General features: G+C 41.7%; 2 protein-coding genes across 2 annotated transcripts in view; both read left to right on the forward strand.

Annotated features, from left to right (window-relative positions):
• Positions 1-1,859, forward strand: part of mrpl38 (mitochondrial ribosomal protein L38) — a 4,060-nt gene extending 2,201 nt beyond the window's left edge. Inside the window, exons 8-9 of the mRNA XM_024007230.2 lie at positions 17-153; positions 1,570-1,859. Coding sequence (XP_023862998.1) covers positions 17-153; positions 1,570-1,706 — 274 coding nt within the window. The 3' untranslated portion in view covers positions 1,707-1,859. The remainder of the gene's footprint in view (positions 1-16; positions 154-1,569) is intronic.
• A 929-nt stretch (positions 1,860-2,788) lies between these two features.
• Positions 2,789-25,525, forward strand: part of mmp25b (matrix metallopeptidase 25b) — a 105,040-nt gene continuing 82,303 nt past the window's right edge. Inside the window, exon 1 of the mRNA XM_070448232.1 lies at positions 2,789-2,878. Within this exon, the coding sequence (XP_070304333.1) occupies positions 2,835-2,878 (44 nt within the window). The 5' untranslated portion in view covers positions 2,789-2,834. The remainder of the gene's footprint in view (positions 2,879-25,525) is intronic.

Raw genomic sequence — 25,525 nt, forward strand, 5'->3', positions numbered from 1 at the left:
CTCTCTGTTCCCCAAGTGTGTCTCTGTCAGAGCGGAGCTTTAAGACCGTAGAGTTCTACAGGAAGCACCAGGACAGCATGACTCCAGCAGGCCTCTCCTTCTTCCAGAGTCAGTGGGACCAGTCTGTTACCAACACTTTCCATAACATACTCGGTAAGTACACACAAGTTTTATTAGTTTGGCTGAACCTTTGGGAATGTTGGCGGCAATTTGATGTGTGCACATGTATACTGAACAAAAATATATAAAAGCAACATGCAACAATTTCAATGAGTTTACTGTGTTACAGTTCATATAAGGAAATCAGTCAATTGAAATAAATGAATTAGGCCCTAATCTATGGATTTCACATGACTGGGAAATGGCGCAGCCATGGGTGGGCCTGGGAGGGCATAGGTCCACCCACTTGGCTAATCAGCCAATCAGAGTAAGTTTTTCCCCACAAAAGGGCTTTATGACAGACAGAAATACTCCTCGGTTTCATCAGCTGTCTGGGTGGCGGGTCTCAGACGATTCCGCAGGTGAAGAAGCCGGATGTGGAGGTCCTGGGCTGGCGTGGTTTGCGGTTGTGAGGCCAGTTGGACGTACTGTCAAATTCTCTAAAACTACATTGGAGGTGGCTTATGGTAGAGAAATTAACATTACATTCTCTGTCAACAGCTCTGGTGGACATTTCTGCAATTGCACACTTCCTCAACTTGAGACATCTGTGGCATTGTGTTGTGTGACAACACTGCACATTTTAGTGGCCTTTTATTGGCCCCAGCACAAGGTGCACCTGTGTAATGAGCGTGTTGTTTAATCAGCTTCTTGATATACCACACCTGTCGGGGGAATGGATTATATTGGCAAAGGAGAAATGCTTTCCAACAGGGATATAAACACATTTCTGGGAACCTTTATTTCAGCTCATGAAACCAATACTTTACATGTTGCGTTTTATATTTTTGTTCAGTATACTTTGGTATACACTCATTGCAATGTGTGTACTGTGGCATCTTGTCTCTATTGCAGCTCAGCGATTGCAGACATGTCTCTTTACAAGAAAATCGTGGACCTTGAGTTATACTCTTTCTGGGAACGCTTTAGTGTGTGGTTGATTTTGTGATAAGTGTTCATAGGCTACAGGATCTGAAGGAAGAACCCTCCCATCCTATCATATCCTGAGGTGACATCATCGGCTATAATGTTGTAATGGACTGATTGCCTTCCCGGGGGAAGTCAACATGGGACTTTTTCAACATTGCAGCTGACAGTGCAGACAACTGCTGCCAACTGACTGTCAGTGACCATTTACCCACAATTCATCATGGATTTAATGCTCTCGAACACTAGGCCATGTTTGAGAGCAGGAAAAACGTGAGGTTTTTATGGGTAATTTGTGACTGACTGATCTACGAACAATATTGAGCAGTTATTAATGATGCGAGGTGATTTATAGATCAGTCAGTCTTGACTCCTCATTTAAGTCGGCTGCAATGTGGAACGCACAGATCGTCTTTTCTCTTAGGAGGTCATCTGGGTGGAGTGACATGAGATTCACCCATTCTCTCTCTCTCGGTCCCTCAGACATGAAAGAGCCCGTGTTTGAGTTTGAGCGGCCTCCTGTGTACCACCCTCCTCAGGTGAAGTACCCTCATGGACAGCCCCTACGGTACCTGGACAGGTACAGAGACGGACAGGAGCACACTTACGGAATCTACTGATGTGTGCAATCTGGATGGACACACACACACAGTCCAATTTTGCTTATGGATGTTGTTAATATAATAAAGCATTTTTTTCTATGAAATGTATTTGTCTACATGCTCTCTTGTGCACTTTTGACTTGCTTCTATTTCTGTCTGAATTCTCCCTTTTTTTTAAAGGAGAAATAGTTATTTTTAAACCAGCTGGGAACTGTTGCCAGTGTGGGAACTGTTGGCAGTGTGGTAATACTGATGATTTGTCGCTCCAGATGGTTGTTTACATGGCAGGTTAGAATAACTAATGTGGCAGGTTAGCAGAGTTGGGTAGGTTACTTTCTAAATGTAATCCGTTACTAGGTACCTGTCCCAAATTGTAATCAGTATTGTAATCATTAAAGTATTGTAATCATCAAATTGTAATCACTAACTCGTTAATGTAATCTGATTACATTCCGTTACATTTAGATTACTTTCCCCTTAAGTGGCATTAGAAGAAGACAAAATATGTATGTTACCAATAGAACGACATCTATTGCAGGATAAATCAATGTTAAAGTTTACATAGCCGACCATCCCTGTACTGCAGGGATGGAACTGAAGTCGCAGAAAATGGAGGTTGTGGCAGCTGCAGAGGTATTTGGGTGTGAGACTTGACATCAGAAGAGTTACAGGGTGTGTTAAGTGGTGGTTCCCATCCTTTCAGGGTGATGGCATGAGGTCGAAATAAATACATTTAATTAGTGGAGTAGGGTGGTGTTAATTTTATTTTATATAATTTTTAAATTAGTGAGTAATATTAGAGGTGTGGCAGGTAACCTAGTGGTTAGAGCGTTGGGCTAGTAACCGAAAGGTTGCTAGATCAAATCCCTGAAAATCTGTTGTTCTGCCCATTAACAAGGCAGTTAACCCACTGTTCCTAGGCTGCCATTGTGAATAAAAATTTGTTCTTAATTGACTTGCCTAGTTAAATAAAGTAAAAAACAACATGTATTTAGTACATTTTTATTTTTCAAGCAAAGAACAAGGGAGTTGTACTCCAGTCTAGTAGGTGGCGGTAATGCAACAAATTGGATGCAAACCGCCATTAAACKTCATAGAAGAAGAAGCCCGAAGAAGGAAGAGAAAAGGAATTCGGTTTACCGTTTTATGTGTGGATTAATCGTCGGAGTAGAGGACCTTGTGTATTTCAGGTAAAATAAAAACCCATTGTTTATAAACCCAGGACAAATTAGCTAGCAACAGCAAGCTAGCTACATTTCCATAAATGGTTAATGATTTTCGACCTGTCCCCAAATTAGTATAATTGGTTCAGAGTTTGTTTTGGTATTTCATTGTGTGTAGCCTGGTCGTATCTAGGGTGGGGGTACAAAATCAACATGCGCGCGTCCGGTTTGGGCAGCATGTTAGACCCTGCAGCTGTCTGGTTTAAATGAACTAAAACAAGAGTGGGAAAATTTAGGGGACATCCCAGCATGGACCAGAAAATTCCAATATGATGTAATTGCAATTCTGGGTGTTTCTTGGAAAAGGGTTAGGTTTCTGTACAMCACTTTGAGATATCAGCTGATGTAAGAAGGGCTTTATAAATACATTTGATTTGAAATAAATTTGAGTTTAGCTAAATGCTACAGTTGTCAACAGCTGTTGTCCCCTGGCACAAAATAAATGGCCAAATCAAATTGTATTACTCACATGCGCCGAATACAACAGGTGTAGACCTTACAGTGAAATGCTTACTTACGAGCCCGTAACCAAAATGCAGTTAAAAAAAATTCAGTTAAGAATAAGATATAAAAGTATCAAGTAATTAAAGAGCAGCAGTGAAATAACAATAGCGAGACTATATACATGGGGGTACTGATACAGAGTCAATGTGCGGGGGCACCAGTTATTTGAGATAGTATGTACATGTAGGTAGAGTTATTAAAGTGACTATGCATAGATGACGACAGAGAGTAGCAGTGGTGTAAATGGGGGGGGGGGCACTGCAAATAGTCTGGGTAGTGTTAGGGTTCGTTCCTTACGTCCTTATTTGTCAATTATTCTAATACACCAAACATTTGTACAGCCCCAATCATGACCCCTAGGTAAATGCTAACAGTAGCCATTTGACTAAATGGAAGAATGCACTTTTACATTTTTATTTTATTTAACCTTGCATACTATGCATGCAGAGGATTGCAATTCCATTGAATTGGGGCTAGTTTAACCAAAATATGCCACAATTGCCTTATGTATCCCACAAAAAAGGTTCACTGTTATAAGCTAACTTTTTTTGCTGAATTTAAGCAAAATTCCCCAAATTCCCTGGCTTAACTTCCCATGGAAAATTTCAGGTAAATTTCAGTAAATTTCCTGAAAAGTTTCCGACCCTTTGCAACCCTAACTCAGACCTCGAGATAATATTTATTTATATAACGGGTGGGTCTAATCCTGGATGCTGATTGGTTTTAAACGCATTCCAGTCGGTGTCTATTCCACCAGCTTCTATTGTGGTCCATCCGACTGAGCAATCCACTGTCTCATCAGCCCAGCCAGGCAATTTGATATCCACTATAAAAAGCCTCTCAAATCAATTCCAGACATTATCTCCCATTTGTTTTAGACTAACATTTAGTTTACAACAGCAGAGATTTGTATAAACCTTGCTGTCTGTCTCTACGACATTTGCAACATTTCAATATTTCAATATTCAAATTCGATCTCCAGCTGTCCCGTAGTAATGAATGTGTCGGGAGTCGGTACGAGACTGGACCCCTACTGGCTAGACAATCTGGACCCTCTCTTTCTAAAATGATCCACCAAAATTGTTGCAACCCATATTACTAGCCTGTTCAACCTCTCTCTTTTGTATCGTCTGAGATCTCCAAAGATCGGAAAGTTGCCGTGGTCATCCCCCTCTTCAAAGGGGGAGACACTCTAGACCTAAACTGTTACAGACCTACATCCATCCTACCCTGCCTTTCTAAGGTCTTCGAAAGCCAAGTTAACAAACAGATCACCGGCCATTTAGAATCCCACCGTACCTTCTCCGCTATGCAATCTGGTTTCAGAGCTGGTCATGGGTGCACCCCAGCCACACTCAAGGTCCTAAACGATATCATAACCGCCATCGATAAAAGACAATACTGTGCAGCCTAGCAAGGATAGCAAGGATATTACAAAAATTATTTCACTTTTTTAAATAAAAACCTTTATTTAATTAACTAGGCAAGTCAGTTTAAAAAAAATCATTGCATCTAAACCTTTTACCTAACCTTAACTTAATTCTCCTAACCTGCCCCGTTACTTATCCTAATCAAATCAAATTTTATTGGTCACATACACATGGTTAGCAGATGTTAATGCAAGTGTCGCGAAATGCAAGTTCTTCTAGTTCCGACCGTGCAGTAATATCTAACAAGTCATCTAACAATTACCTCATACACACAAGTGTAAAGGAATGAATAAGAATATATACATATAAATATATGGATGAGCGATGGCCGTGCAGCATAGGCAAGATGCAGTAGATGGTATAGAGTACAGTATATACACGTGAGATGAGTTATGTAGGGTATGTTAATAACATTATATAAAATGGCATTGTTTATGGTGACTAGTGATACATTTATTACATCCAATTTATAATAAAGTGGCTAGAGATTTGTTGTCATGTTAGTTATCCTAACCTACAATGTAAACAAGTAATCTGTGTCGAGAAACCATAAATCTCATAAAACTGGAACTGACCATAGCTGGTATCAATGGACTGATCAATGACTGGCACCAACGGGCCTTTCCTAATATCAAGGAACAACCACATCAAGAATTGTGATCTACAATTACACCATATTGGAATTTTCTGGTCCGGTGTGGGATTTCCCGGAAGTCTTCCCACAATGTGTTAATTATTTAACCAATACAGATGCAGGAATGTTAGGACACTGATGTTTTGTCCCCACAGATAGGAAATTACCTCAGAGCCATAGAATCTGTTCTGTTGCTGCCCCCCACACTGTCCTTTCTCTGTCACTATGACGCCATACACTGGGCCTGACTGTAAAGATGAGGGGATTCAAATAAAGGATTTGAACTGTAAAGGTTTAAATAGGATATGTGGTGTGTGGGTGTGTGAAACATAGTCATAAAATGGTAGTCCTCCATTAAACGAACTCAGTGAAGCCCAGTTTTATGTGAGATATCGCATTTTGTAACACAGTTTGAAAAAGCATGTGATCAAACGAAGCTTCTGATAAAGTGAAACACGCATCGGCAAACTGCTTCGAAGATGGATACTTAGCATTTTCGACGCACGCCTCAGAGCATGGTATGAAACGTAACATCACTATTGGCCTGACACTGATGATTTACAGCCACGTCAGGCCTGTAAATAGGGTTGCAAAATTCCCAGATAAAAAAACGAATTCTGTTTGTAGGGTTTCCAGGAATCTTCCAAATGGGACTTCTGGAAAACTTGGAAAATTAATAAAGATTTTGGAACCCTACCTCAAATACATTTTTTATTTGTCACATGCGCCGAATACAAGAGGTTTAGACCTTACAGTGACTTACTTACAGTGGGGTAAAAAAGTATTTAGTCAGCCACCAATTTACATTTTTTTTTTTTTTTTTTTTTTTAACATTTAAGTCATTTAGCAAGAGCTCTTATCCAGAGCGACTTACAAATTGGTGCATTCACCTTATGATATCCAGTGGAACACCACTTTACAATAGTGCATCTAACTCTTTTAAGGGGGTGGGTTAGAAGGATTACTTATCCTATCCTAGGTATTCCTTAAAGAGGTGGGGTTTCAGGTGTCTCGGAAGGTGGTGATTGACTCCGCTGACCTGGCGTCGTGAGGGAGTTTGTTCCACCATTGGGGTGCCAGAGCAGCGAACAGTTTTGACTGGGCTGAGCGGGAACTTGTACCTCAGAGGTAGGGAGGCGAGCAGGCCAGAGGTGGATGAACGCAGTGCCCTTGTTTGGGTGTAGGGCCTGATCAGAGCCTGAAGGTACGGAGGTGCCGTTCCCCTCACAGCTCCATAGGCAAGCACCATGGTCTTGTAGCGGATGCGAGCTTCAACTGGAAGCCAGTGGAGAGAGCGGAGGAGCGGGTGACGTGAGAGAACTTGGGGAGGTTGAACACCAGACGGGCTGCGGCGTTCTGGATGAGTTGTAGGGGTTTAATGGCACAGGCAGGGAGCCCAGCCAACAGCGAGTTACAGTAATCCAGACGGGAGATGACAAGTGCCTGGATTAGGACCAGTTGAAATGGTGCAATTTGTGCAATTGTGCAAGTTCTCCCACTTAAAAGATGAGAGAGGCCTGTAATTTTCATCATTGTTGCACAGCAACAGCAATTTTCATCCGTGTTGCCCAGCAACAGCCCCAAAACTCACTGCTCTAGAGAGAGATCTGCATGGAGGAATGGGCCAAAATACCAGCAACAGTGTGTGAAAACCTTGTGAAGACTTACAGAAAACGTTTGACCTCTGTCATTGCCAACAAAGGGTATATAACAAAGTATTGAGATAAACTTTTGTTATTGACCAATACTTATTTTCCACCATAACTTTGCAAATAAATTCATAAAAAATCCTACAATGTGATTTTCTGGAATTTTTTTTCTCATTTTGTCTGTCATAGTTGAAGTGTACCAATGATGAAAATTACAGGCCTCTCTCATCTTTTTAAGTGGGAGAACTTGCACAATTGGTGGCTGACTAAATACTTTTTTGCCCCACTGTACCTGCAAGTCACATTATGCAGGCTTGCAAAGTGATGTGTTATTCCTATTGGAATCCAGCCAGGATATCCAACAGTTGGAATTTCTATTCACCCGCAACCTGCATTCATAATGACTGCCACGGTTCAGAACAGTGTGAGGAGACAAAGCCATTTCAACTGGAACAACGATTTTAGTAAGGGTGCAAAAATACTAAATGATTAGTTTAGACATTTTTTATTGATCTTTGTGCAGCATAAGTTTAATCAATAAATCACTCAATGTACTTGAAAAAACATAGATATTAAAATCAATTCACAAACATCAACATGCAGTAGAGCATTTATAATGTCGTTGATTTGACTTCTCATTTAGTTTGGAGTCATTTTAAGTAACAATTACTTTTCATTTAACTTTTCATTGAAGTATTTGAGTTAAAAATGCAGATGGGCTTACAGTGTTAAAACAACACTCTCCCCCAAAATACTGRGTTATGGAATAAAATTAAAAGGGTAGRWGTATCATTTCTACTAGTGTTAATTAAAGTCTGAATTTGCAACACCCATGGTGTTAGGGAACCAACGCTTTAGGGGTGTTAGTTTGTCAAATCTTTGAACAGTGTTTGTTTAATAATACTATTTTGATGGGTCACATATACACATTAAGTGTTACATTTAACACTGTAGATGTAAAAATGTTGATCTCAAATGTGCTATGTAGGGTTAAAGTTAGGGTTAAAGTTAGGGTTAGGTTTTATGACTTTGTTGTTGTGCCAGCTAGTGACCACTCTGCAGAGCTGCCTCCASTACATGAGTCATCCRAATAAATGTCAACCTGCGAGCTACTGTATGTACTGTGATGTCTGAAATATACATTATTGGTGTAGATAATAATTAAATACAAGACAACAAGCTCTATATGAGAGTAACATTATAACGACTGGTTATAACGACTGGTTATTTCCTAAAGTGTATTTGTACATAAATCAATAACGATATTCATKACAAAATTCCCATTCAGAATATTACATCAATATTACAAAACAAGCTTAGTGGTAAAACACTGATTGTGTGAGTTTTGCAGAATAATACAACACATCAAATGATACAGTGCCTTCAGAAAGTATTCACACCCCTTGACTTCGTCCACATTTTGTTGTGTTAAAGCCTGAATTTAAATGGATTAAACTGAGATGTTTGGGTCACTGGTCCACACACAATAGCCCATAATGTCAAAGTGGAATTAAGTTTTTCAAAAGTTTTACAAATAATTTAAAAATGAAAATCTGAAATGTCTTGAGTCAAAAAGTGTTCAACCCCTTTGTTATGACAAGTCTAAATAAGTTCTGGAGTAAACACATTTGCTTAACAAATCACATAAGTTGCATGGACTCACTCTGTGTGCAATAATAGTGTTTAACATGATTGTTTTAATGACTACCTCATCTCTGTACCCCACACATACAATTATCTGTAAGGTCCCTCGGACGAGCAGGGAATTTCAAACACAGATTCAAGCACAAAGACCAGGGAGGTTTTCCAAATGCCTTGCAAAGGGCTCCTATTGGTAGTAAGGTCAAACAAAAAGCAGACATTAAATATCCCTTTGAGCATGGTGGAGTTACTAACTTCACTTTGGATGGTGTATCAATACATCCAGTCACTACAACGATACAGACGTCCTGCCTAACTCAGTTGTCAGACAGGAAGGAAACCGCTCATGGATTTCACAATGAGGCTAATGYTGACTTTAAAACAGTTACAGAGTTTAATGGCTGTGATAGGAGAACACTGAGGATGGATCAAACACATTGTAGTTACTACACAATACTAACCTAATTGACTAGTTTGATGGGGCGGCAGGTTGCCTCGTGGTTACAGTGTTGGGCCATTAACCAATAGGTTCCTGGCTTGAATCCCTGAGCTGACAAGGTAAAAATCTGTCGTTCTGCACCTGAACAAGGCAGTTAACCCATTGTTCCCTGGTAGGCTGTCATTGTAAATAAGAATTTGTTCTTAACTGACCTGCCTAGTTAAATWAAGGTAAATAAATAATAATAATTGACAGAGTGAAAAGGAAGCCTGTACAGAATAAAAAATATTCCAAAACATGCATCATGTTTGAAACGAGGAACTATAGTAGTACTGCAATAAACATGGCAAAGCAGTTAAGTTTTTGTCCTGAATACAAAGTGTTATTTTTTATGCAAATCCAATACACCAGACACTGGGAGAMGAATTCACCTTTCAGCTGGACAATAACACAAGGCCAAATCTACACTGGAGTTGCATACCAAGAAGAGAGTAAATCTATTGCAAGACCTGAAAATGGTTCTCTAGCTATGATCAACAGCCAATTTGGCAGAGCTTGAAGAATTTTGAAATGAATAATGGGCAAATGTTGAACAATCCAGGTGTGGAAATCTCTTAGAGACTTACCCAGACAGACTCACAGCTGTAATCACTGCCAAGGGTGCTTCTACAAAGTATTGACATAGGMGCTTGATTACTTATGTAAATGAGATATTTCTGTATTTCATTTGCAATAAATGTGTAAACATTTCTAAAAACATGTTTTCACTCTGTCATTATGGGGTATTGTGTGTAGATGGGTGAGAAAATACTTCGATTTAATCCATTTTGAATTCATTAAGTTAAGGGGTATGAATACTTTCTGAAGGCACTGTGCAGACCAAAACCAACTGCCTTTTTAAACAAGCTTAGTGAAGGTTATGACAATGCAGTTTATGCKGACCGACRTGTTATCTTCCAYCWTTGGTGTTGATTATAKAGAMGAATATTGTCCTTTAAGGCTTTTTAAAATTTGTGTAYCGTTATTTATATTMATTAATTCACATTCTCAGTTATTYTATGGTAGTGAACAGGCTATGTGTAACAATGCATTAGTCAKTATAAATGTGCATTMTACTGMAGTGGTATTTACACTAGTCAAGTCAGTGAATAACTGTTATTAGTGATTTGAAACAGAAACTAATTCCATTAACTTTGGTGCAAAAAATATTTTTGAAAACAACTACTAACAAGCCACAAACACATTATTTTATCCTTGTGGGTAACTAACATTTATTTACATTCAAAGTCATATTTTCCCTAACCCTAACCCTAACCCTTACCCTAACCCTAACCTTTACCATAACCATAACTTTAACCCCTAACCCAAACCTAACTCCTAACTTTAATTGTAACCCTAAACCTAAGCTTAAAATAGCCTTTGTCTTCATGAGGACGTGGGATATGTCCCCACAAGGATAGAATAATTAACTCACGCACACACACACACACACACACACGTCTCCTCCATGAACTGAATGTTATGCAGGCTCCAGGTTTAGGGCCTCTCCGGTAGCTTCAGGGCTCTTGTCAGCATTTTTCTCAAGGAAGTCGACCCATCAATCTTCTGCCATAACCAGAAGTGATGAGAAACAGTAGAACACCCAGAACAGTGATGATAATGACGATATGGGACCTGACGATACCTGTTTTAACAGCACAGGTCTGTCATTTCCCACTGAGAAAAGAAAGAAAATTTAGCACAAACGTTAAAGTATCAAGCCCCATATGGAATTTATACACTGAGTGTACAACACATTAGGAACACCTTCCGAATATTGAGTTGCACCCCCTTTTGCCCTCATAACAGCCTCAATTCATCGGGGCATGGATCCTACAAGGTGTKGAAAGCYTTCCARAGGGATYATGGCCCATCTTGGCTCCAATGCTTCCCACAGTTGTGTCAAGGTGGCTGAATGTCCTTTGGGTGGTGGACCATTCTTGATACACACAGGAAACCTTTGAGTGTGAAAAACCCAGCAGCGTTGCAGTTCTTGACACACTCAAACCGGTGCTTCTGGCACCTACTACCTCGTTCAAATGCACTTAAATCTTTTGTCTTGCTCATTTACCCTCTGAATGGTACACATACACTATCCATGTCTCATTAATCTCAAGGCTAAATAAATAAAAATCCTTCTTTAACCTGTCTCCTAACCCTTCATCTACACTGATTGAAGTGGATTTAACAAGTGACATCAACAAGGGATCATAGCTTTCACCTGGATTCACCTGGTCAGTCTATGTCATGGAAAGAGCAGGTGTTCCTAATGTTTTGTACACTCAGTGTACAGTTGAAGTCGGAAGTTTACATACATTTAGGTTGGAGTCATTAAACGTTGTTTTTCAACCACTCCATAAATGTCTTGTTAACAAACTTAACAAACCGCCATAAAAAAGCCAGACTACGGTTTGCAACTGCACATGGGGACAAAGATCGTACTTTGGGAGGCTAAGGTGTATGTAAACTTCTGACTTCAACTGTATATGAATACTGTATTATCACATTTATTTTGAATTAGTGGACCTTTTCCTGGTCATATCACATGAACCCAGTTAACCCACGTAACACTGGTCACTGTATATTAACGTTGTACTCACATGTAACAGAAACATTCAATGAGCCTTTTCCGTTTCCACAGTCTGTGTTAATGGTAAAAGTGTAGTTTCCCTCATCAGCTTCGGTAACATTTTTCATCTAAAAAAAGTAGCTTTTGGTTGTTATTGTAATTTTACAATCTTTTGTACAATCTTTTGTACAATCACAATTTTGTATTGGAGTTTCTGATTTATGCTTCCAGAAATACCGGTCAGTTTTACATCCTTTATTCTTCTGATCTGCATTACGGTAATCCACTCTACATGTCAGGTTGTGGTTCTGTCCTGCTACAACCGATTGATTTTCACACGTTACGTTAACCCCTGGAAAACAAACAGGGACATGAATGAATGAACAAGCAACATAATATCGGATYTCAATGAATGAAAGGATATCAATGAATGAAAGGATATCAATGGATAATATTGGGTATCAAACTATATCAAGGAATGAACATGCAACATAATATCATAGCATTGTTCCAGTACAATTTTACATTATGATAAACGTGTTCATATACTGTACATACAATGACAAACGTGTGCATTCACATTCATATGTACATTATCATTCAGTGGTGTCCTGAAATGATTAACACCCTTCYTAAAGATGAGCAATAATGACTGTACACTCTTAGAAGTAAAGCTGCCTGGAAGAACCTTTTGGTTTGCCACACCAGCGGAACCTTTGCAGGTCCTGGAGTAGAAGAACCTCTGTGTAAAAGTTCAAACTGGAAACTTTTTGTAATGTGAGGGGATAAATGTTGAACCATTTTATTAATATATTGTAGAGGTGACAGACTGTCAGATTAAAGGCATGGCTTATTGGAGGCGTGGCTTTTAGTTAGTTCTTTATGGCCACCCGTTAGCGTAAATGTCATTCCAGTTCATCATTTTCATAATATTGAGTGTTTATGGATATTAAATCAGTGGTACTGGGCTACATTCAGACAAGTCTTCTAAGGCTTGTGGGCATGCTAGAGCAAACAATAAGCATGTACAGTGCCTTCCAAAAACTATTCATACCCCTTGACGTATTTTACATTTTTTGTGTTACTCTCTAAAAGGAAAATGTATTAACAATAGGGATGGTGCTAGGTTTCCTCCAGACGTGATGCTTGGCATTCAGACCAGGGAATCTTGTTTCTCATGGTCTTGGAGTCCTTCTGGTGCCTTTTGGCAAACTCCAAGCGGGCTGTCATGTGCCTTTTACTGAGGAGTGGCTTCCATCTGGCCACTCTACCATAAAGGCCTGATTGATGGAGTGCGGCAGAGATGGTTGTCCTTCTGGAGATTCTCCCATCTCCACAGAGGAACTCTAGAGCTCTGTCAGAGTGACCATCGGGTTCTTGGTCACCTCCCTGACCAAGGCCCTTCTCCCCCGACTGCTCAGCTTGGCCGGGCGGCCAGCTCTAGGAAGAGTGAAGGCTGGTTCAAAATTCTTCCAATTAAGAATGATGGAGGCCACTGTGTTCTTGGGGACCTTCAATACTACAGAAATGTTTTGGTACCCTTTCTCATCTGTGCCTTGATACAATCCTGTCTCTGAGCTCTATGGACAATTCCTTCGACCTCATGGCTTGGTTTTTGCTCTGACATGCACTGTTAACTGTGGGACTTTATATAGACAGGTGTGTGCCTTTCCAAATCATGTCCAATCAATAGAATTTACCACAGGTGGACTCCAATCACAGTTGTAGAAACATCTCAAGGATGATCAATGGAATCAGGATGCACCTGAGCTTAATTTTGAGTCTCACAACGAATACTTTCCGAATGCACTGTAGCTTAGTAGAACCCCCTCCCCCCTCTTGTTTAATGCACATAAAGGTAAGAGGGTAATTCTACCCAATGCATACGCTGAGTGTTGGAGTGCGCCCCTGGATAGCCGTAAAAAAAATAATAATACGTTTGCTTATTTAAGGAATGTTTAGTGTTTGGTCCCATATTCCTTGCACGTATTGACTACATCAAGCTTGTGACTCTACAAACTTGTTGGATGCATTTGTAGTTAGTTTTGGTTGTGTTTCAGTTCTTTTCTGCTCAATAGAAATTAATGGTAAATATTGTGTTATGTCATTTTGGAGTCACTTTTATTATAAATAACAATACCATATGTTTCCAAACACTTCTACAATAATGTGTTTGCTACCACGATGATGAACCCCTCAGCAACACCAATAACAGGGGAGGTTAGCTTGTCTTGGGGGTATGATCTTTGACCCTCTATAACTTTCTCACTCATAACAACCATAATAATGTATGAAGTGTGCAGTTTAAATGTACCTTTCATTCCTGACTGGTCGTTAGACGTGACCAAACCGAGACACAGTAACAGCAGAAACATTTTGCCATGTGTCCTAAAGCACAAAGAACAAATACCACAAAACATGAYTAGCTTATATATTAATCTACATTAACCTACATCAGATTGGACATAGGCCTAGTGCTTGAATCATACAGTCTATGTCTTGAAGGTACTGGAATTAACCACAGGCCTGATCTGTAGTCGTGGCAACTGTGGAGTTGTGATACTTAAGAACAGGTCAGGATAAATTCTGGGTGAATCTGAATAGTTTTAAAGTTCCACTCAAGGAGTTTGTTTTAATTTTCCAGTTGAAAGACAATATCTCAAGTATAAATACAGTACTGTACACACACACACACACACTGTACACACACGCATAAAAAAATACAAAATAGTGCTTCTTAAGGACACACACACAGACACACACACACACACACACACACACACACACACACACACACACACACACAACACAACACAAAAACCTGTCAGAGAAATTGCAGGATTATGTTATAATGCTTGTATTGTGTTATAATGGTTGTTTTATTCGACAGAATGAGGTATTCTGTTAACTATTGTGTGTGTGTTCTACTGAGGAGGGCCTCTATGAGATAACACTGACAGGGGAGATTTACGATGTCTTTGGGTGATAAAACCTAAAGAGCATTCCAGATAACATGAGCTAATGGTTCTGTTCTATACCGTACCAGGGTGAGACGGTTCCAGTTTGGAGTAGGAGGACCAGACACTGGTCTTTACTATGAAAACTGTTGACACAGCAGTTGCTGTCTGCTATGTATTATAGATACCTTTCATACAAATCTTAACCTTGTGACCATTCTATGTATCTGTTTGTTCGTCATGTACAGTAGGTTGAGAGGGGTGCATCTTGGCTATAAAAGATCTTTGTTCTTTTGTGTTGTGACTCTCAACGGTTCATTAGAAATGGCGAATCATTGAAAGTCAGTGCTATTGCAAAGCTCTTATTATCAAAGATGTAGTTTAAGTATAACTCTGACTGGTGTGTGAAGTTTGTCTCTCTCCTCATTTGGTAGTACAGAATTTAACCACAACACACAACACACACACACACACACACACACAACAACACACACACCACACACGCACACGACACGCACGCACACACACACACACAAATCTAAGTAGATAAGTTACTGTACTTACAAGCTTAGAGCCTCTGAATGTTCTGCCATCAAATAAAGTTGTATAGTGCAGTGTCCCAGAAAATAACTGTGGGAGAAGAGGTTCAGTGGAGACAGTGGATGCCCCCTTTTCACAACTCTAACCTACCTGATGCCAACTGTTGACCTTGAATTTTATATTGTCGTTTTTATTTCTTTATTCATGTTCAAATTCCATGTGCAGTCTGAGCCATTCTCTGCTGTACTACTAGTGTTGATGCTTTGGAACTGAAAGTAGTCGAGTCTCTTGTTGTGGTTGTTTTTTACATTACATCAGTCTGGATACAAGTGCAGGTTACACGTCGATTTTGTTCATGTAAACCAGGGGTTCTTCACCTTTTTCAGCCTGGGACCCAAAATTATAAAATTGTGTGTTTTCCTGGGACCCAGCTTATGAAAACATGCAACTATACGTAAATATTGGTACATTTCATTGCCCTTATGTCTGAAACAAATGCATCATAGACAAATAACAGTCAAGTCTACTCCTCCTTCCTCCCTCCGGTGCTCGACGTCGCCGGTCTACTAACCACCGTTCCTGACAAACCACATTTTCCACACCTGGTAACCATCACACTTAAACAACCATCACAGCATTAAAAAAGACTTTGAGCAAAATAGTGCTTCTTAAGGCCACTCACACACGCACAAACGCACACACGCACACAATGATCTAAGTAGATAAGTTACTGTACTTACAAGCTTAGAGCCTCTGAATGTTCTGCCATCAAATAAAGTTGTATAGTGCAGTGTCCCAGAAAATAACTGTGGGAGAAGAGATTGGGTGGAGACAGTGGATGCCCCCTTTCACAACCCCTAACCTACCTGATGCCAACTGTTGAGAAGGCATGCAACACACACACACACTGTTTCTCTGTTCTGGACAGATCCCTGTGTTGTGTCTTTGACTATGCCAGATTGATTGCTATGACATGCTATTTCTATAAAATAATTTCTCCGTAATTAATATTACCTGATTGAACTAATCATGTAAATATTAATTAACTAGAGAGGACACCACGAAAGAATATTTATAGAGCTGTTATCTTTCGAATAAACTCTTAAAGATTTAGTAATATTTTACTAAATAGCAGTCACATTAATCGTCATTTTATTCAGTCTCATCTGAAAGTTGTAAGTCCTTGATTATCTGCAAGAATCCTGGCTAACAAGTTGAATCAGCAATACAAAATTGGGTTTAATTATTTATTTACTAAATACCTAACTAATCACACAGAATCACACATATACAATTAGATCATAACTTGATCACAAATTACGTCATACAGAAAAACGTCCCTAGCGGGCGTTATAGATATGACAGCTTGTTACACAAAGGAAAGGGGCTGTCTCTTAGTGAAAGAGCGGGAGACTCGGACATAGGCGAGCTGTGCTGTCGTAAATACAGTATCTGATGCATTCTAAATTACTGCCCATTTGAAACAGAAAATGCAATAAATATTACTCTGAGCTGCGCTTCAGTAGGTTGGTGGTAGATGGAAGGCCGTATCGCCAACCCGAGTCCTCTGTCCTTTGGAGAATGTCTCTGGTAGTCACGGGATACGTTGTAGTAACGTTGTGTGTGGAAGACGGGATACTCGGACTGTCCTCCTAACCTGCGTTTGTAGCAGCTGTTGCCACTCAACGGCTAGGAGATATCACTTCTGTAGTGAACACGAGTTCAAAGTTCATACCATTCACAATCAAAGTCCATGCTGATGTTGGCCTAGTTCTGTAGTTTATGTCTGAACCATCTGACATCGGAATCGTCATCCAAAATGTACCCGGAACAGGAAGTTACACATTTTTGGTCACTGGCTTCTATATAGTGGAGGTAGAGGGGTGTGTCTGAAAAGTTTAAACCCTATGCCTCTTCACAGGGGCGGGCCACTGTGAGCAGAGGAACACTTATGAGAAGTACAGATCTCTCATTTGGAAGCTTAAAATTACATTACCTCTCACAAATAATGTCATATTCAAACATTTAAATTAAACACAATTCCATGTGAATCCGATACCTCTGACGTTTAGACTTTCTACAGTAGAGTTTATTGTCATTCTATCATTGATGAGAAATGTGTCAGAGGGCACCGAACTGACATAATATACCTTAAGTACCACCGCATATGTTCAGTATTGGTTGGATTACCAGAATATAGTTCATTTCCCCCAAATTCTGATGTTACCCAGCCAGAATCTCTATGTTAACCCATGGGTTTCCTGTATGTCACACATCAGTTATAGTGGGGAGAGAGAAAAAGGGGAAAGAGGTATTTGATGACTGTCGTAAACCTAGCCCCCAACCCAACGTCATGACACTGGCAGTCCTAAAAGAATCACTAAGGCGAGGACAAAGCATACATTGATTTTACTTAAACATTTTCTTAGCCTAAGATCCCAGGGAAATAGCAGCAGACTCAAGGAGAGTCTCTCTCACTCTCTCTCTCTCTCTCTCTCTCTCTCATCTCTCTCTCTCTCTCTCTCTCTCTCTCTCTCTCTCTCTCATGCTCTCCTTCTCTCTCTTCTCTCTCTCTCTCATTCTCTCTCTCTCTCTCTCTCTCCTCTCTCTCTCCTCGTCTCGTCCTTTCGCTTCTCTCTCTCTCTTCTCCCTCTCCTACCCTCTGACTCGTCTCTCGACCTCTTCCCTCGGCCGTCTCACTCTCTCTCGTCTCTTCGTCTCATAAAATCTACCGTCTCGTATCTCTCTTCTACGACAGTCCTAACATAAGCACTTAATTAAAGGGACAAAGCCTACATTGATTTTACTTTTGATTTGTCTTTGGCTAAGCTAGATTCCCAGAACACTAAACAAGTAGTAGGTCATTCCAGAGGTGAAAGAGCCCCAGAATACACTACTAAAATGCAATGTTTACATCGCTTTACTTTTGTTAGAACAGAGGTGTACGATTTGATGTGGAGAGCGAGATATTCCCCGTCTGATTTCAGAATGAATTCAAATCAGACTGATTTCCAGGTTAGAATTGTTTTAATGCTCAACATGTGTGACAATGACATCATAGGTGTAAAAAATTAGATGAAACAACTTAAAGGGGCTATCTGCAATTGGTTCCTCCACTACTTCACTGGAAAGCCTGGAGAGCCATTTGAACATAATGTTTGAACATTGTTTTTTATCAAAATGCTTTTTTTGGCAGAAATGCCTTCTGGAACATGTGAACTTTCATGCGCCTTAATAACAAACGTGTATGCCATCTSTATATACAAATAATATTGATAAATTACGAGCCACAGAAAAAGTCAGCAACCTTCCCGCTAGCCATGATTGGCTGAGATAATGAGTGGGCTGGACATGTCAAGGAATAAGTTTGGATTGGTCTGCCATATAGCACCYCTTCTGTCTATTTGAGCTGGTTTAAAAAATATATGTTGCTTAGTAGAATTGCATAAGTGTTGCTCTCCACTTTCTGGAAGACCGAGTTTTGAAATCAGTGGAATTAATGTATGATAGCTAAGGAGATGGAGAAAACACCTGTCTCCAGATTACATCTTCAAACTAGGGCAACGTTACATGTATGATCTTATTATTCGTATCTCAGAGCCATTTGCTTGGCTAGTTATAGCCTACTGTTAAATAGCTAACATTGATCCTGGTTGGTTAGCTACTTGCAGATTCATGCAGGGTAGTAACATCATGAGTTGTGATTATGGTTCATTGTTTAGCTAGCTAGCTACATGTCGTAACAAAAGACTCAATATGCAAGTGTCCATTTCAATAGAATGTCACTGCGACAACTGTTTGCCAGTTAGCTAGGGAGCTTGACTGCTGTTGTTAGGACGGAACACTSAGATCAACCCTTAAAGAGATTGGTGGAACTAAAGCTTAAGAGGTTGTGAATGATGCTGCTGAATGGGGGTAGACAAATAAGTGCTCTCCACTAGGTACCAAAACATTGAAAGGCCATTTTCTCACAGGTTGATCAATTTTCAAAGCAGAATAACTTTCCCTTTGTTCCTCAAATGCAGTGTATGACTTACCATTTTAATCCAATGTAAAAAACAACATTTCAAATGTTGCTACATAAGACTGAATACAGGCGGTTGGGCACATACACCACTCTTCAATTGTCTAGTGTTGATCGCGTGCCCACTGGAGCCTCTTCTTGTTTTTGGCTGATAGTAATGTAACCCGTTGTGGTCCCGTTGTGGTCCCGTTGTGGTTCCGTTGTGGTCCCGTTGTGGTTCCGTTGTGGTTCCGTTGTGCTCCCGTTGTGGTCCCCTTGTGGTTCCGTTGTGGTCCCGTTGTGGTCCCGTTGTGGTCCATTTGTGGTCCCGTTGTGGTCCATTTGTGGTCCCGTTGTGGTCCCGTTGTGGTCTGCTTCAATAGCCCATCTGTGACACGGATAGATGAGTTGTTTCGCACCGAGATGTCGCTCTGCACACCACTGTTGTAATGCGCAGTTATTTGTCTGTTTATCTGTTATTTGTCTGTTTAAAATAATGGTTAATAAACAACTCTAAGGGGGGACCTATTAAATATGTAATTTTTTTGTCCAAATGACATTTTCTCAGTTTTATTCTTTCTGGTTTTAGATTTTGTTTTGTTTTTTACTCTCAAAATTACAATTGTTCATTGAGAAACAACACAATTAGATGTTCTGAGTCCAATGTGCTATCCGTCTAATGTGCTGGTCTAGAGGGTCCTGTACTGCTGCTGCTCATTTCATGGCAAAGTTTCTCATTTACTCATCAATTACTCATGTATATCTCCTGATTATGATGCAAGGACTGTCCTGTTGACCTTGAATGTTGTATTGTAGTTATTATTTCTTAATTCATGTTCAAATTCCCATGTGCAGTCTGAGCCATTCTCTGCTGTACTACTAGTGTTGATGCTTTGGAACTGAAAGTAGTCGAGTCTCTTGTTGTGGTTGTTNTCAAATTCCCATGTGCAGTCTGAGCCATTCTCTGCTGTACTACTAGTGTTGATGCTTTGGAACTGAAAGTAGTCGAGTCTCTTGTTGTGGTTGTTATGTACATTACATCAGTCTGGATACAAGTGCAGGTTACACGTCGATTTTGTTAACAGTCTGATGGCCTTGAGATATAAGKTGTTTTTCAGGCTCTTGGTCCCAGCTTTGATGCACCTGTACTGACCTCGCCTTCTGGATGATAGCGGGGTCACCAGGCAGTGGCTCGGGTGGTTAATGTCCTTGATGATCTTTTTGGCCTTCCTATTGCATCGGGTGCTGTAGGTAAAACAAGGAAAATTGTCCCTCGTGGTGACATATCCCACGTCCCCATGAAGACAAAGACAATTTTAAGCTTAGGGGTTAGGAATACGTTTAGGGTTAGGGTTACAATTAAGGTTAGAATTAGGGAAAGGTTTAGGGTTAGGAGTTAGGTTTGGGTCATCTCCATTCTTTTGTTGACATTGAGTMTGAGGTTATTTTCCTGACACCACACTCCGAGGGCCCTCACCTCCTCCCTGTAGGCCGTCTCATCGTTGTTGGTAATCAAGCCTACCACTGTCTGCAAACTTGATGATTGAGTTGGAGGAATGCATGGCCATGCAGTCATGGGTGAACAGGGAGCAAAGGAGAGGGCTGAGAACACACCCTTGTGGGGCCCCAGTGTTGAGGATCAGCGGAGTGGAGATGTTGTTTTCTATCCTCACCACCTGCAGGCGGCCCGTCAGAAAGTCCAGGACCCAGTTGCACAGGGCGGGGTCGAAACCCAGGGTCTTGAGCTTAATGACGAGTTTGGAGGGCACTATYGTGTTAAATGCTGAGCTGTAATTGATGAACAGCATTCTTACATAGGTATTCCTCTTGTCCAGATGAGTTAGGGCAGTGTGATTGCGATTGCGTCGTCTGTGGACCTATTGGGGTGATAAGCAAATTGAAGTGGGTCTAGGGTGTCAGGTAGGGTGGGGGTGATATGATCCTTGACTAGTCTCTCAAAGCACTTCATGATGACGGAAGTGAGTGCTACTGGGCGATAGTCGTTTAGCTCAGTTACCTTAGTTTTCTTGAGAACAGGAACAATGGTTGCCATCTTGAAGCATGTGGGAACAGCAGACTGGGATGGGAATTAATTGAATATGTCCGTAAACACACCAGCCAGCTGGTCTGCGCAGGCTCTGAGGACGCGGCTAGGGATGCCGTCTGGGCCGGCAGCCTCGCGAAGGTTAACACGTTTAAATGTTTTACTCACGTTGGCTGTGGTGGAGGAGAGCCCGCAGATTTTGGAGGTGGGCCATGTCAGTTGACACTGTATTGTCCACCAAGCGAGGAAAGAAGTTGTTTAGTTTGTCTGGGAGCAAGACGTCAGTGTCCGTGACGGGGCTGGTTTTCTTTTTATAATCCGTGATTGTCTGTAGACCCTGCCACATACGTCTCGTGTCTGAGATGTTGAATTGCGACTCTACTCTACTCTACTCTGTCTCTATACTGACGCTTAGCTTGTTTGATTGCCTTGCGGAGGGAATAGCTACACTGTTTGTATTCGGTCATGTTTCCGGTCGCCTTGCCATGATTAAAAGCAGTGGTTCGCGCTTTCAGTTTGCGCGAATGCTGCCATCAATCCACGGTTTCTGGTTGGGGAAGGTTTTAATAGTCAACGTGGGTACAACATCACCGATGCACTTGCTAATAAACTCACTCACCGAATCAGCGTATACATAAATGTTGTTGTCTGAGGCTATCCGGATCATATCCCAGTCCACGTGATCGAAGCAATCTTGATGCGTGGAATCAGATTGGTCGGACCAGCGTTGAACAGACCTGAGCARGGGCGTTTCCTGTTTTAGTTTCTGTATATAGGCTGGGAGCAACAAATGGAATCGTGGTCAGATTTGCCAAAAGGAGGGCGAGGGAAGGCTTTGTATGCGTCACGGAAGTTAGAGTAGCAATGATCCAGAATGCTGCCAGACCGGGTCGCGCATTCGATATGCTGATAACATTTAGGGAGCCTTGTTTTCAGATTAGCTTTGTTAAAATCCCCTGCTACAATAAATGCAGCCTCATGATATGTGGTTTCCAGTTTACATAGAGTCCAATGAAGTTATTTCAGGGCCGTCAAGGTGTCTGTGTAACGGCTTTCTTCCTGGGATGAAGGAGAGGACCAAAATGCAACGCAGTTAGTGTTCAACATGTTTAATTTGACGAACTGTGAACACTTACACCAATACAAAACAACAAACGTGAAAACCGAGACAGTCCTATCTGGTGCAGAACACAAACACAGAGACAGGAAACAGTCACCCACAAACACAAGGTTTACAGGTTTGCCTTAGTACCCGGACAACAACAAGAGAGACCTCTGGTTCCATGACCATGGCCAGGGCCAGCCTCTATTCTACCGATTGGCAGTGAACTCTGATGAGACTGGCTGGTACATAGCACTGCAGGTTTCAGACCATTTTTTTTCTGCATTTGGCTTTTAGTTTCATTTTCTGTTGGGAAAAGGGAAGAAGAAAAGTTAAGAAGAGAAGGAGAGAAAGAAAGAGAAAAGGAGAATGAGAATGGGGAAACAGGAATGGCTGTGAGAAGGAAATGTTGATATGGTTGAATTAATACCAGAGAAGAAACGTATGGCAATGAGGCCTCTGCTTCAGAGTGAGGAACAAGGAGAGAGAGAGAAGTGACAAGGAGAGAGAGAGAGAGAGGAGAGAGAGAGAGAGAGAGAGAGGAGAGAGAGGAGAGAGAGAGAGAGAGAGAGAGCCAGAGAGAGAGAGAGAGAGAGAGAGAGGAGAGAGAGGAGAGAGAGAGAGAGAGAGAGAGAGAGAAGAGAGAGAGAAGGAAGAGAGAGAGAGAGAGAGAGAGGAGAGAGAGAGAAGAGAGCGAGAGAGAGAGAGAGAGGAGAGAGAGAGAGAGAGAGAGATCCGATAAATGTAATGTGAAAGCCGAAGCCCTTTAGCCTGGTCTAGAGCCATTATTGCAGCGGAACTTCCTTCCATCTCATATTGGCTCAATGAACTGCAGAGCTGGTTTAAAAAAAAACAAACATACGACACAACGCCTCGCCTCTATTTGACCCAGATATTTGGGTGTATGTATTGATATGTAGGCTATGGTTTCTTAATGTTCTTGTATTATGTCATGTTCTATGTTTTTGTGTGGACCCCAGGATGAGGAGCTGTGCTTTCGCAACAGTTAATGGGTATCCTAATAAAACAACAAAAGATACGCACGTTTGGTGTTTGGCAAGACAGCTAGGGAAACCAAATCACAAGGCTAAACAGAGAGCATGGGCCTTAAACGTGGCTAATGCTGTTGCTAGCAGTGACATTCTCAACTGTAATCATCGACTCCCCAGACAACAACAACATACCTAAGTTTGAGGGAATACCTACCATCACTATGAAGTTTCGAGGTCTTACAATGAGTGTTCCCTTTCTCTCTACAGTTACATTCATTCCAGAGATGTTGAACCACAGAGGATAAACACTTCAGCTGCTGTGTTCTCAGTTGGTCAGTCAGTCACGCCTCTCCTCTCCCTCCCTCACTCCCCTCTTTCCAGCTCTTTCCAGGGACAGTACAATGCCTCTCGGTTATTATGGAAGCCAGTAGAGGTGCCTGGCTTGGGACAGCACTGTTCATGAGTGGCTAAGTCCTTCGCTTTAACTGTAAATTCTACCTTTTTTTCTATTTCTGTCCTCCCACTACTTTCCTATCCCTTTTTATTCTTTCCCCCATCTCACTCCGGCCTCTCCTCTCCTGCCTCTCCTCTCCTTTATACTCTCCTCAATTCCTCAAGGTCGGGTGTGTTGTGGCCTCATTGCTCATTAATCAGAGAATTGTGGTTGCCCTGAGTGTGTCCGAGTTCCCCTCTCCTCTGGACCGGCTCAGCCAGATGACAGCTCCTGTGGTTGACTAGTGTGTGTGGTGACAGTGACTTGCCAGTGAGTGTGTGGGGTAATTCAGCCGCTAGTGCTGTGAGTGGGCTTAGGTGGAGGCGGGGTTGTTCGGCGGTCCTCACTGTGTGTCATTAATGCACCAACAGAGATTGTGTGCAGGGATAACCAGGCAGTAAGGATGCACTCATACTTCACATTCTTCCTAAGAACTGTGAGTCAAAGACCAAACCAAATCAATACCTGTGGTCTGAGCCTCCAAAAATGAAAAAATAAATCAGGACTGTTGTAATGTTCGTCATATTCCTCCTCCTCGACGAGGAGGAGCATGGATCGACCAACACGCAGGAGGTATGTAGACACAATAAATTTATTAAGCCAAGACGAACACTGACGAAAACACTTGAATTAAACAAACAAACAAACGACGTAGACTGACCTGAACTGAGAACTACATAAACGAAGAACGCACTGAACAGGAAGACAGAAACGAAGAACCAACGAACAGTCCTTGGTGCAAACAACACAGACCAGGAAACAGTCACCCACAAACAAACAGTGAGAACAGCCTACCTTAATATGGTTCTCAATCAGAGGAAACGTCAAACACCTGCCTCTAATTGAGAACCATATCAGGCAACACATTAACCCAACATAGAACACATAACATAGACTACCACCCACCACGCCTGACCAACTAAACAATCAAAACAACAGAAAACAGGTCAGGAACGTGACAGAACCCCCCTCAAGGTGCCGAACTCCGGGCGCACCCTAAAACTCAAGGGGAGGGTCTGGGTGGCATCTGTCCGCAGTGCGGGCTCCGGCGCAGGACGAGGACACCACTCACCATTGTCTTTGTCCCCCTCCTTAGCGTCCCTTGAGTGGGACCCTCGCCAGCGCAGGACCTTCACCAAGGCCCCTCCTAAATAGGGAGAACAACTCAGGACAGAGAGGTAGCTCAGACAGAAGAGGTAGCCCAGGACAGAGAGGTAGCTCAGGACAGAGGGCAGCTAGGACAGAGGGGAAGCTCGGACAGAGGCAGCTCTGGACTGAATGGTTGCTCCGGACTAGATGCACTCCGGACTCATATGGCAGCTCATGACTGGAGGCAAGCTCATGACTGGAGTGCAGCTCATGACTGGAAGGCAAGCTCGCATGACTGGAAGGCAGCTCATGACGTGGAAGGCAGCTTCAGACTGGATATGGGGCAGCTTCATGACTGGCTGGCGGCTCTGGAGCGTCCTGACTCGACGGCTGGCGGCTCTCGGCAGCTCCTGACTGGCTGGCGGCTCTGCAGCTCCTGAACTGGGCTGGCGGTTTCTGCAGCTCCTGACTGGACGGATGGCTAGATGG

Source organism: Salvelinus sp. IW2-2015, linkage group LG18 (genome assembly GCF_002910315.2).
Source record: "Salvelinus sp. IW2-2015 linkage group LG18, ASM291031v2, whole genome shotgun sequence".
Classification (NCBI taxonomy): domain Eukaryota; kingdom Metazoa; phylum Chordata; class Actinopteri; order Salmoniformes; family Salmonidae; genus Salvelinus; species Salvelinus sp. IW2-2015.